The sequence below is a fragment of the Miniopterus schreibersii genome (genome assembly GCF_964146895.1).
Source record: "Miniopterus schreibersii genome assembly, chromosome: 6".
In the NCBI taxonomy this organism is placed as follows: domain Eukaryota; kingdom Metazoa; phylum Chordata; class Mammalia; order Chiroptera; family Miniopteridae; genus Miniopterus; species Miniopterus schreibersii.
The window spans coordinates 73362686-73375897 of NC_138107.1; the positions used below are offsets into that span (position 1 = coordinate 73362686).

General features: G+C 41.3%; 1 protein-coding gene across 1 annotated transcript in view; it reads right to left on the reverse strand.

The window, feature by feature from the left end:
- The window catches only part of MAP3K5 (mitogen-activated protein kinase kinase kinase 5), a 159001-nt gene that overhangs the window by 17158 nt on the left and 128631 nt on the right, over positions 1-13212 (reverse strand). Inside the window, exons 20-24 of the mRNA XM_081140018.1 lie at positions 11708-11885; positions 10943-10963; positions 8084-8261; positions 7825-7993; positions 2578-2763 (exon numbers count right to left, since the gene is read on the reverse strand). Coding sequence (XP_080996144.1) covers positions 2578-2763; positions 7825-7993; positions 8084-8261; positions 10943-10963; positions 11708-11885 — 732 coding nt within the window. The remainder of the gene's footprint in view (positions 1-2577; positions 2764-7824; positions 7994-8083; positions 8262-10942; positions 10964-11707; positions 11886-13212) is intronic.

Genomic DNA, 13212 nt, shown 5'->3' on the forward strand with positions numbered 1-13212 from the left:
TCTGCATATTGGATGGTGGAGGAGGTAAAGGGGGAAAAAGAGTCTGAGGGACTTTAAACCCTTTACTTAAATGTTATGACTCTGGCATTTAACCCAGCCAAGTTCTTTGTCATACTCTCGTGACTTGGAAAAGCAGGTAAGGGGGGGGAAATGAGTGTGTATTTGTCACAGCGCATGCCTGGATTTCTTCCCACAGTTCTTTACATCTCTGTAAATGGGAATGATCTGTTAAAATACTCCAGAAAAGCTGTTCACATTAAAACACTTCGCTGTAAGGGTACCTTTTGAAAGTGATTAGTCATATTTTACACATTTAAATAGACACTGAAATAGATATACACATTACTTTTCTTTTTAAAAATTGTGGTAAAATAGACATAACATAAAATTTACCAGCTTAACCATTTCTAAGTGTTCGGTTCAGTGGCATTGAGTACACTGACACTGTTGTGTTACCATCAACACTGTCCATCCCCAGAACTCTCTTCATCTTGCAAAACGGAAACTCTGTACCCATCAACAATAACTCCACGTGGCCCTCTCCCCACAGCCCCTGGCAGCCACCACTGTACTTCCCGTCTCCATGAATATGACTACTCCAGGTATCTCACGTAAGTGGAACCATACAGTGTTTTTGTGAATGGCTTATTTCACTTAGTGTAATGTGTCAGAACTTACTTTTTAAGGGTGAACAATATTCCATTGTATGCTCAAACCATATGCATTACCTTTTTAAAAATAACCTTTATCATAAGGCTAAGAGAGGATTACTTAAAATTTGAATGAACTCCATTAATTGCTGGTTGACACCGGCCTCTAAGAAAAGAGGCTATTTTTCTAACAGGTGTCTGACTAGAGATCTTCGAGGAAGCGGGGAGGTAACCAGCTGCAACCTGTACTAACGGCTGGAGTCCCAGTTCCTTACTCCTACCGGTGCGCCATCTTCATCAACGTCCCTCAGTTAGAAGAGCGTGGGTCTGAGGAGCTGCTCCTAGTGGTTGCTCCCAAGGACATGAGTCATTGCTCAGTTCTTACCTGCTCTAGGAAATCCTATCAAAATGAGTTTGTTCCAGTACCTTCATCTCTTAAAGGATTTTCCTGCTGATTTGATTTAACACTGGGTGTAGCACCTGATAAACTAGAATATTTCTCCCAAGAGTCACACACAGAAGATGGAAGAGGGAGCCTCTATAACCATGACCTACTCCTCATAGTATTTCATTAAATAGTACATTACACAGGGCCCATTCTCTGGATTATTCCAATTTTGGACAGTGAGTGAACAAGAGTAGGGTGTGTGTGTGTGCACGCATGTGCCATGTGTGCATGTCCTGGGCCTGAGGCCCAGGATTATAACTAAACCAGACTCAACCTGAATTCTACAGGCCAATTTGCTTTCCAACCTCTAGTCTGGAAGCCAAATGTGTGGGCAAATGCAAATTCACTGAATTATTTCATTCTATTTGCAGATGGTTGGGTGTCCCTATTTGTAGTGTAAGTGTGCCTTTAGCATTTAATATTAATGGCAGGCTTTGCCAGCTGCTTTCATTTCCCATGACCTCAATCAAGTGAGGAATCTTGTCCCCACCCACAATATAGACCAAAGACCAGGTGGCTTACACAGAGTCTCAAAGAACATCAGTGGATGTTGGAGGATTATAATTTGGTTTTAAATCAAGAATCATTTGATGCTCCAATTACAATTGTCAAGATAATTTCTACATAAGAGCAATAAATACATTAGGAGTGAATTAATTTTTGAAATTTAAATAAAATTATGCAAAGCGCTTCCAAATTCACACCACAGACAGTGTCAAGAACTCTCACATTTTAATCTACACTTTGTAAGGGCCTTTCGGAAGTAGCTTCAGACTTTTTTGGTAGAGTTCCACATATAAGTCTCACTCAAGAATAGCATATAAGGTTTTGAATCAGGCTTTTGGAAGACTGACTTCTAGTTTGTGTTGCAAAGCAACTCCGTTTAAGAGAGAGGAACCCTCAGCAGTGTCTTATTAGATCATGTGTATTAATTTTCGTTTGGTGATGCCCTGTTACTTTGAAGTATATTGCTGGCTAGGAAACAGTGGATATTTATTAAACAAACATGTTTAAAATGTTCTAAATGGAAACCAGAGAAAAACTGGAAAAAAATGATTGGTTTTATTCCGTAGTGGCCATTTCAATTTGTTCGGTCATTTTCTCAATGGCCACTAGATGGCATCTCTCATACAGAATTAGAGAGTGCACGACCAAAGTGTGTTCTGTTGCTAAACTCACCGAAATAGTGACCCACTACATGATTTCGTAAGAACAAAGTTCAGCCATGGAGATGTTTATGCGTTTTGCTATTTTACATGGTTTTCAATTTTATGTGTATCTCACTTTTGGGGATTCAAACACAGAAAATACAAATCTCACACTGACAAGCACCCAAAAGGGCAACCATCTCACTTATCCAAAGAGAAGAGAGTTCATTGAAATTATTAAAGAAAGAAAACATAACTTAAGTTTCATCCTATTTTCTGACTAATTTTAGCCAAAGTCTGTGGGAAAACATTGGCACAATTTCATACTTACAGCATCTTGAAAACTGAAGAGCACCACCTGGACTTGGCTGATGCCGTGGCTGTCGAAGTCGAGCTCTAGCTTCAGCTTTGACAGTGTGGTGGCTATGATTTTTCGGTCAGTGGATCTCACAAATTCTCTGAGGCTTATGATGAGGGTTGTGATGTGCTCCCATTTTAGTTTAGGTTCTTCAGGCCCCTGTGAATAAAAACCAGTAACCTGTCAGTCGATCGGTGCTGGACATATGAACATGGGCCGGCCATTCCCACAGCCCCTCCTCAGAATGACTCGACTTCCAAATGCTCCTTGCTAAGGAAAAAAGATCATATTTGAACAATATGGCTCCTCCCCCTCCTCACTCCCTGCTCAAGAAATAATCAGACTTTGGGAGGAAGGGCACATACCCCATACATTGGCCAATAGCTATGATACAGTCAGATATACAAAGCTTTGTCCAAGCAGGGACAGGCAGAGGCAAAAAGATTCTTGCTCTCTTGCCCTGGTCAGTGTTGCTCAGTGGTTGGAGCATCAGCCCTGGCATCGAAGGATCACGGGTTGGATTCCCAGTCAAGGGCACGTACTCGGGTTATGGGTTCGCTCCCCACCCTCAGCTGGGGTACATGCAGCGGACAACCAGTCAATGTGTCTCTCTCAAATCAATGTTTCTCTAAAATCAATGGAAAAAGTATACTCGGGTAAGGATTAACAACAACAACAAAAAGATTCTTGTTTCAGAAATTTTAATCAGGAACTAAGGAGAGATTCATTCAAGCAGTAAGGATCTCAAGCTCAAAGTCTGCCCAGAGAGAAGTCATAAAACAGGGCAAGAGTACATCCAGTCATAAGGAAGGAAGCTGAAGCAATGGAATTGAAAATGACAATCGACAGAGAGAGAAGCGGACACACACAGAAATGGCACATCAAAAGGGCTGATAGCCACACCAAGCCAGAAAAAAGATGTACAAGCTCCTGGAACTTAAAGTCCCTGGGACTCACACTCTAGGCTTAGCTAGGCACTAGGACTGGAAATTCCTTAGGAATCCATTTCTCTCATTGCTTGTGTCTACCTACATGTCCCCAATACTTTAACTGCCCTTGAAGTATATAAATTCCTTGCAACTGAAAGGCGCCTGCTTCAAACTTTATCCTTAAAACAATTCCTTACCCATCAATGAGGCAATTATTTATAAGAACTGACCAACTGCGCAGGGTGGCTTGGCTCAGTGATTAGAGCATCGGCCCTAGGGCTGAAGGGTCCCGGGTTCAATTCCAGCCAAGGGCATGTACTTTGGTTGTAGGCTCGATCCTCAGTCCTGGTTGGGGCTCGTGCAGGAGGCAACCAATCACTTTGTCTCTCTCACATCGATGTATCTCTTCCCCCACCCCCACTCTCTCTGAAAAGGAATGGAAAAAATATCCTCAGGTGAGGATTAAAAAAAAAGAAAAAGAACTGACCAAATGACTATTTTATATGTTAAAAATAAAATACAGTTTAAAGAAATTTCCTCTCTCAAGCTGAATTTTTTTTTTTTACTTTGCTCAAGGAACATTGCTTCCTTAAAGGTAACATAGCAGGATGTTATTTATTTTCTTTTAACTTTAAGAAACAACAGAATTTTTATTATGCTCATCTCTATCTCATATTGTACATTTTGTTACTGAATGATTGAAATTAAATTCCTCAATTGGGCTGTGAAAATCACAATTTCTAGGATTCTATGAAAGAAATGCACCATCAAGTTCTTCCTCTCAATATATTTTCATCTGTAAGTTCTCTCTCATATTTATGTTTGCATGAGAAAAGATTATATTAGAAATCTTGAAAGCTGTCATTAAGGCAATATTTTAAAATCAGACTGGGAACAATTATAAACTGTTTATTTTCTTACCACGAACTACATTACACCCAAAGTAAAGGTTCACAGAAAGTATCATAATAACATGAAAATATGTTCAAGAAGAAAAATGTGAGTTATTCCGGAACTGGAATAGCTTAGTGAAAAATTAGTTGCGTGTTTGTCAGCAGTTCAAATAGCAAACATTTTTTTGACATCAGCATTGTTTACACAACAGAAAAACATGTTGCTTCTGGTTTCTGGATGTGAGTGCCACTGTCCTACAAAGGAACACTGTCCACTTTAGGAAATGTAGTCTCTCTAGAGTATTTCGGCCCCTTACATAATCGTTATTTCTGTTTTCTCCTGTCTCCCTGTGCATTCATAAATGAGCACCTTAGTTATCAGGTAAGTATGATTCACTATCAGAAGGTAGTACTTGACAGGGTGCCTTTTTCTAAGCATTCCTGGTACCATCACAGAATCTTCTGCAAAGGTGCTCTCTATTTTTTATACTTTAAACTTCCTTAAAAACGATGGTGGATTTCAGAAGGATGCTACAGATTCAAAGGGCTTTCGTGGGCTGGTGTGAGGACTTGACCAACATCTACATTTCAGTCTTGTTATAAAGGGTAGGCTTAAATGTAAAGATATACCTAGAAATACTTACTATAATGAAAAGAACTGTTTCTGTTTGAAGAAAAAAATTTTAAAATATTGAATATTATTATTGGCCGGTTTGATGATAACAACAATAATAGTTAACATTTGTGGAACACTTTCTATTATTATCTCAACTGCTCATGATCTTAGTTATTCCTTATAGCATTTCCTCTCTTACAGATGAGAACATTCAGCCTCAGTGAAGTTAAATAACTTGCCTAAATCACATAGCCTGTAAATGGTGGAACCAGGTCTGAAAGAGAGGCAAGTTGAGGCTGAGCCCAAGCTCCCAATCATTACATTCTTCTACCCCAATTAGCTGGAGGAGGCAGCAGTAAACCTGGGTAAGGACCTGCTCTCCCGCTAGATCATCAGGTGATACCACAGGGAAGGATTCACAGTGGCCTCGGCACTACAAAGGACCCTCACTGTCACTTGAATTTAGCATGTGATTCTGACCAGCAGTTTCTGGTCCTCACTGGTCCCTCCCATTGATGCACTAACTTTTATTAAGGTTTTCTTTCATTTCTCCCTTTACAGAGAACATTCAATTGTGCTTCAAAAACTAGGAAGTCACACAAAAACTGAATAGGATTAACCAACATCAAAATTTAAGAATTTCAGCACAGTCATGAAAGTGAAGTCTCTTGCTAGACTCTGTGCTGAGAACTGGGACAATGACAGTGATCAAAGCTGTCATTGCCCCGATGGACCTATGGTCCAGGAGAAAGACACAGAAAAACTCCAAACAGACATTTTCTATACTGGAACAGCATACCCTTTGGGGATGAATATGAGATTTAAATAATCCCTGAGTTCTGTGTTTCTGGCCTAAAACAGACATCTTACACTAATGGCCATAGAACCCTTCACTCCACAGTGGCTAAAAGTGATTTCCTCTGCCCCCTCACCCCAAACACCATCCCTTCCCCTGCTTTATGTTTCTCTCATCATGTGTCACCATCTGTCACTCCAGGGAGAGCAGTGTGGTGGTGAAGAGTATAGACCTGGGAGCCAGACTGCCTGGCTCTATCACTTAGGCCTGCATGGCCTAGGCAGGTTACTCACCTCCTCTGTGCAAATTAAGAATGCTAACAGAACTATTAATATAGTGCTATTCTCATGTAGATTAAATGAGCTAATACCTATGAAATACCAACAGCAAAAGCTGGCCCACCAAAACTGCTTGCTATTACTATGTTTAAAAGTTATTACTTTTACAATAATATTTATTATTATTATTACATATTATAACTATATATTTAACTATATATATTACTATATATGGTGGGGCAAAAAGTTACAGCTGTGAGTATGCAAACAGTTTATTCTTGTATTATTAATTACTGTATTATTTTCCATACAAACAACTGTAAACCTACTTTTGTCCAGCCCTGTATATTTAAATACATATTTACTCTTTTTTTTAAATCCTCACCCAGGGACATGTTTTTATTGATTTTTAGGCGGGTGAGTGAGACAGTGGGGTTCTCGCGTGTGCGCATGAGCCTGGCTCCATGTACACTCCAATCCAAGCTGAGAACAGGTAAACTGCTGGACTGAGAAACTAAACACTTGATTAACTCCCCCACCTCTTCCCTTTTTGCAGCTTTTTTTCCAGGACAGAAGGAAGGGGAAAAGGTATATGCAGTCCACATTGATCAAGGAGGACAGGTCACAGACATAGGAGCTGAAGCGCATAGAAAAGTCCCTGGTGTCCATACAACTAAAATAGAACAAGTTTGGGACAAAGCATGTCTGTGGAGGCACATATCCACAGGGGACATCATCAGAGGCTTGGAGTTGGGGAAGCCTGTTTCCACTGCTGTAGAGCAGGCCAGGGCATTCCTTCTGTAAGCATATCTGTAAGCAGAACCCCAGGGAACAAAGTCCTAGGTATTATAGGCTTAACTGCATCCTACCCAGCCCAAGTTCAAATGTTGAAGCCCTAACCTCCAATGGACTGTATTTGGGCACAGGTTCTTTACGAGGTAATTAAGGTTAAATAAGATCATAAGGATGGGGCCCTAGCCCAACTGGACTAATGTTTTCATAAGAAGAGGAAGAGACACCGGGGTGCATAGGGAAAAAAAGACTAGGTGGGGATACAGCAAGAAGGCGCCAACTGCAGGCCAAGAAGAGAGGCGCTGAAAAAAATTAAACCTGCCCACACCTTGCTCTTTGACTTTCAGCCTCCAGTCCTGTGAGAAATAAATTTCTGTCATTTAAGCTGCACTGTCTGTGCTATGTTATGGCAACCCTAGCCAGCTTTGTTTTTTCATAGCACAAATGGCTTCTAGCCCACTATATAATTTACTGATTATCGCCTATCACCTTCCATTTGAATGTAGCCTCACCATCACCAGGGTCTCTGCTCTATTTGCAATGTTTCCTAAATGCTCAGAGGAGTGACTCAGAGGTAGTCTTGAGCTATTGTCAGAATTAGCAATTCTCGTTGCTCAACGTGTGTTTATCGATTGATTGAATATATGAATAAATGAAGGGTAAAAAAGGCTTGTAGGGACTAGTGGGAGCTTCACCAACAGGAAAACTTTGCTTTTGACTTAAAGATAGCTTATGCTAAAGAATGTGTTTTCCACATTAGGGATGTGCCCTTCCCCCGCTCTGGGGTAGGTCTTCGGTGTCCTCACGAGCGCTGCAGCTTCCTCATGTCTCCACATCGCCTGCAACAATTCCCACTGATTTTGAAAGTTAAAATACGTACACTCTGAAAGCATGAAGCATCTACGAACAGGTTTACCTGAGCCAAAGATTCCATTAAGTTTCTCACAACTTTGTCTTGGTCTTCCTTCAGGATCCTGTAAAGGGTGGCCCGTCTTTCACTGTCCTTCCTCAGCATAAAGAATCCGGAGTCTTTTTCCTCAGGAGAAGGTGGAGCGCTATGATCTTCGAAATTTTCATCTGGAATGCTGTAATAATTTATACAGCATAAATAACATTTTCCTTTATAAAATGACACACAACAGACGTCTTTCACCCGAAATAATTCAAGGGCTTACCCCAGAAAGAGGGTCCGTATTCCTTTCACATCTTTTTCTCCGCAGGATTTGGCTCGTGTCTTGAAGGAGAAGGGGTCCACCTTGAGCTCCGCGTCGGGAGAAACCGAGCCGTACTCACTGCTGCTGCTCGTGTCCTCCACCAGGACGGGCACTGGCAGGGATATGCTCCTGAGATACTCTGCTCGTCGGGAGGGGAAGGAGAATTGATGCTTTGAAAAAACGTACGCATACAAAAATACCTACTGAAATAGAGCAACATCAGTTGTCAAGTGTCTTTCCATTGTGAGAGGCTGGTGATAATATTCTGATTGCTTCTGGCTCAAGATGGGACCCATGCCCAGGGGTTGGTGAGGAAAGGGCAGCCTGGGCCCTGTGGGGAATATCTTAAGGGCATGAGTGCCTTGAGTTCCAATCCTTTGTTTTTATTGCCCACCTGTCAGACTATAGGCAGGTCATTTACAAGTCTGTTTTCATACCTATAAAGCAAAGGACAAGATTCATAATTTTTCAACCATGTTCCTCGGAGGCTTAAGGGTCCACCTTATCATTTTGGGGCTGCCTTGGATGGGGTGAGTAGGATTCTGTGATTCTAGTACTCAGGTTCCAGCCCTGTTTTACCTAAAACAAATATGCTGTTAGTCTTATACATCAAGGCTCTGTCTAAGGATTAAAAAAAAAGGGTTCTCTGATAAACACAATTTCAGAAACCAACAGACTAGATGATCTCTTTCCCAGTTCTATGATTCCATGGCAAACATGGGCTTTTCATTTATTTTGATGGAGACTGAGTTGGTACAAGAGGAGTTGGCTACATTTTATCAAACCGTGGTTTTAAAGAAAGTACTTTTGCCAGAAGCATCTTTACCAAACAAGTGTCTCAATACTACAAAAGTCCTTTACCAAACAAGGCAGAAGTAAAATTGTAGAAAAGGAGCACCCTGTTGCCTGGAATCCCCCTTTTTTTACTGAATTCTTTTTGGACTGGGCGGAATCAACAACTGCCCCAGAGATGTGGGATAGTAGCTCAGCAGTGGACTCCTAGCTCTGTTCACTGTGACTGCAAATCAGGAATTATTTACAGTGAGGAGGTGACTGAGAAGAAGCCATTTTTCCAGGGCCACCCAGTCAAGGAGTGAACTCAGCTCTGACCCCAATGCCCATCTTCTTAATTCTGACTCCATAAAATCTTAAGATTCTATACTATCTTAAGTTAAGTTAGACTCTCAAGCCAGAGCAGAGTCCAAAATACTCTTGAGTTACCCTGAGCCCGACAGGTGAGTGGGCTCGTGGGAAACATGACTGACTCTGAGCTCAGCAGATTTATACCTTCTACCTCATGCTCATTTTAAGGCACATACATGTTCACTGAGGGGGCTGTGGCAGAGCTATCAGCTTAAATTCTCTCTCCCTCTCTCTCATCAAGTGTGTATAGCTGAGTACACATCATTTAAGAGTGTGTGTGTGTGTGTGTGTGTGTGAGAGAGAGAGAGAGAGAGAGAGATGGGAATCTGTTTCCTACCACATAAACCTACCCCCGTGGAAAGGATAAAACTGTCATAGGTTGAGCTTCCGGGCACGACTCCAGGCTCTTTTGGTATATTTTTAAAAGTTCTGTTCTCAAAACACAATATGAAGTAGGATTTATTACCAACACAGAATGCCAGATGAAAAAGGTAAACCGCTACATGTCACCTATTTAGAAAGTGCAATCAGTCAGGATCAGAACTGACTTCTGCATAACTCCAAAGTCAGTGCCCACTTTATGACACCAAAAACAGGTTGGTCAGAAGGCTGTGGAGCACTCCAGGGTCTACCCTGTGAAAATGCAATGACTGCCTTCCAGAGTCTAGGCTGCCTGTGGAGAAAAGAGGAATGGGAAGGGGCTCTCCTCAGAGCTCTCCCTGACTCTCAGAAGTGAAGATGGAAAATAGAGACTGTGGCCAAGAAACAATAATTACTGGGCCTCTAGTCCAGGCTGACTGGCTTTGAGGCACCTGAGGAACCTGCAAAAACCCAGCCTGGCCTGGAGAACAATGCACATTAATCTCACAGTGCACAGTAACCTCCCCACCCCCACCACACTATTTGATCAACAACTCATCCAACTTAAGAAAATCCAAAACCATGATCATTCCTTTATTATTCCCTGAAATAAACTAGTTGATCTTCCTAGGGTAAGTTTACCTTCCTAGTTATGATCTGCAAAAGCCAACATTAAAGAACAAAACAAAAGCATAATTACTGCCCAGCCGGCGTGGCCCAGTGGTTGAGCATCAACCTATGATCCAGGAGATCGCAGTTAAAATCCCGATTGTGGCACATGCCTGGTTGCGGGCTCGATCCCCAGAGCAGGGGGTGCAGGAGGCAGCTGATCAATGACTCTCTCTCGTCACTTATGTTTCTATTTCTTTCTACCTCTCCCTTCCTCTCTCTGAAATCAATAAAAATTTAAAAAAAAACACCACTCACAAAAAAACACAGTTACTCCTGACTAACTAAAACTAGAGATAACGCACAACCCCAAAGATGACAATGGAATGTGTCTGGCATTGAAATTTCCCACAAGAAATCATTAGGTGGCCAACTGACTGCAAGGTAAGCAAGTGTAGACTCGACTCAAATTGAAGATTTGAAAAATATAAACACCATCTTGCATTTAGGGAGGAACACTGGACGCTTCCCTTGTGAAACAGAAAGGTGAGGGGTTTCTGACAATAACCCAGCCAGGCTTGCAGCTGCATACATCCCTAGTACCAGCAGCCGCCCCGTAAGCGCGGAGTGGAGGGTGAGTCTGTTTGATGGGCTGATCACCTGATGCACTCAGCTTCAGCTCAATGGAAAATATAGCAATAAACTCACCATTTGATCCAGGTGAAAGAGCTGTGGGAAGAGAAGCAAACAACATAAACACAAGTGGGTTTGCTGTTAAACTGAGAAGTCAACACAAAGTGAGGACTTGGCATGGGAGTCAATGTCCTCTCCGAGCATTCACTCTGCCAGTCCTCACCCCATATAAACACCAGAAATGCCAACAACGAATAGATCATTTACTTATTTTTTCCTTTCAGAAATGAGTTATGGAAATTATTGCAAAAATACAATTTATATTTTTACACTGCTATTTTACTTATAACCGGTAATGTTTCTTTGGGGGGGGGGGCAGTTAATTCTTCAGAAGATATTCTCTAAGAGGCAATAGGTATTTTCTACTGCCTAAAATTAAAAGAACATATTATCTAGATGGATGGAAAGTTTAACTGCTCAGCTCTGTAATAGCCCTGTAGCCCATTAGCGGTAATTTGGAGTTTCAGTTCTAAAAGACTGTGTTTCACCCCTTTTACACTTTAACCTTTGTATCAGCAATGCTAGAATGCTACAGATACTGACACAGTAAATACCTACTAACCAGGTGATGAAAGACTATTATGCATGAGGTGTTGGCATTTGTGAGGGCGACGGTAACACAGCTTCCCGATACTGAAACTGAATACCTGAGAACACTGTGCCAATGTTTATGCCAATGATACCTCTATAGACAGATTAGCTTACTTCCGGAAGTCATTCACCTTAAAGGCTTAGGATTTAGTGACTCTGGCCTGTGTCTTCTTCAATGCAACCACATACCTGAAAGCTTAGGCTGTGCCTTTTTCTTTTTGCTTGACACTTTTAAGAACTCATCAATAAGCAAGTCGTTAGCACAGGTTCTCTTGTCAGGGTCTGGTTCAAAACACTTCAATATGAATGCCTTGGCCTCTGCTGACATGGACTCCGGGATCTCAGGGTGGACTTTAAACATTCCCACCTAAAGACACAGCATAATGGGACTTTTGAGTGACATCTCATATCATGAGCTCCCGGTTTCATAACTTGGTCTCCTACTGCAACAAATCTTTATCACATACTACAAACTCATGGGTTTTCTCAAAGGGGGGTAGGACATTTTTTCTGTAGGTTACAGAAAGTTTCCAGAGTGCTTTTCTAACTTTATCAATGACGTAGGCAGAGTAATTAGCTTAAGACAGTAGATAGCCCTATAAAGTAGTAATTCAGTCCTCAAAGCTTTAGGACACATTAGCACACTGGCAAGAAAAAAATGTACTTTTAATTGGGACCATTGTGTTGGTCACGATAGCTACGTGCCAGGAACTGTGGCTGGCTTTTTCCATTTTCATTCAATGAATCTCATTGAATCCTCCCAACAACCCAGTGGGTTAAATATTATACCTGGCCAAGAAAAGAAAGACATTCATTCATGTCAAAAAAGGCAGTTTTCATTGCTCTTCAGGTTTGGTTACACTAGTCATATCTGTATCAGCAGCATCCCATCACATCATCTTCAAGCTTAAACTAAAACAAGCTTTGTACAGAAGTAGAAGGTATGTAGCACATGGGCCCTCATGAGAAGCTTTTCACAAATGGAATAAGTGCTAGAGACATGGTCAGCGGCAGGGAGAAAAAATAACTTATCAAAAGTCCTCTCTCTTAGAGAATAGAAAACATGTGAGTTTTACTTCTCAGGAAACAAGTTCTCAGTTTAAACTTCACTCTCGGTGGTGTGGCAGATGAGAACTGCAGGAATTCAGCCACAGGTCACTGCTTTGCCCAGTCCCAAGATTTGGAAGTTGTGGCCCAGGGCTCTCTCAGCTCTATTTTGATATCAGACTTTTGGAGGTGGGGCTACTTCCCACTCCCAAAAGAGTTACTAATGGGAAAATTAATAAGCTAGAAGAGTAGGTATATAAGAATAAGACGTGTACTTAAAATAGCAACCATGCCTTTTTTCAATGAAGCGTTCAAACTCTTGTGATAAAAAAGTAAAGGAAAATATTCCTTTGATTTAATACTTAAATGGATAAAAAATGTTCTTATATCTCCCTCCGTGAAATATCTTTTTCTGTGTTTCCCAAAGAGCTTAAATCATTTTCCATGGAGCAGTGTGTTATTTACACCGTATTGTGAAAATGTAGTCAATGGAAGTTAAACTGAATGTCACTTTACAGCTGAGAAAGCTAAGGTGGAGAGATCGTCAGTGTGAGGCACATGCATTGACTGAGGGGAGTGAATCTTCTTGAACTTTAATATGCTTTCAAATAGTGCTCACATAGGCTCCTTTCCTTTTGCCTAAAAAT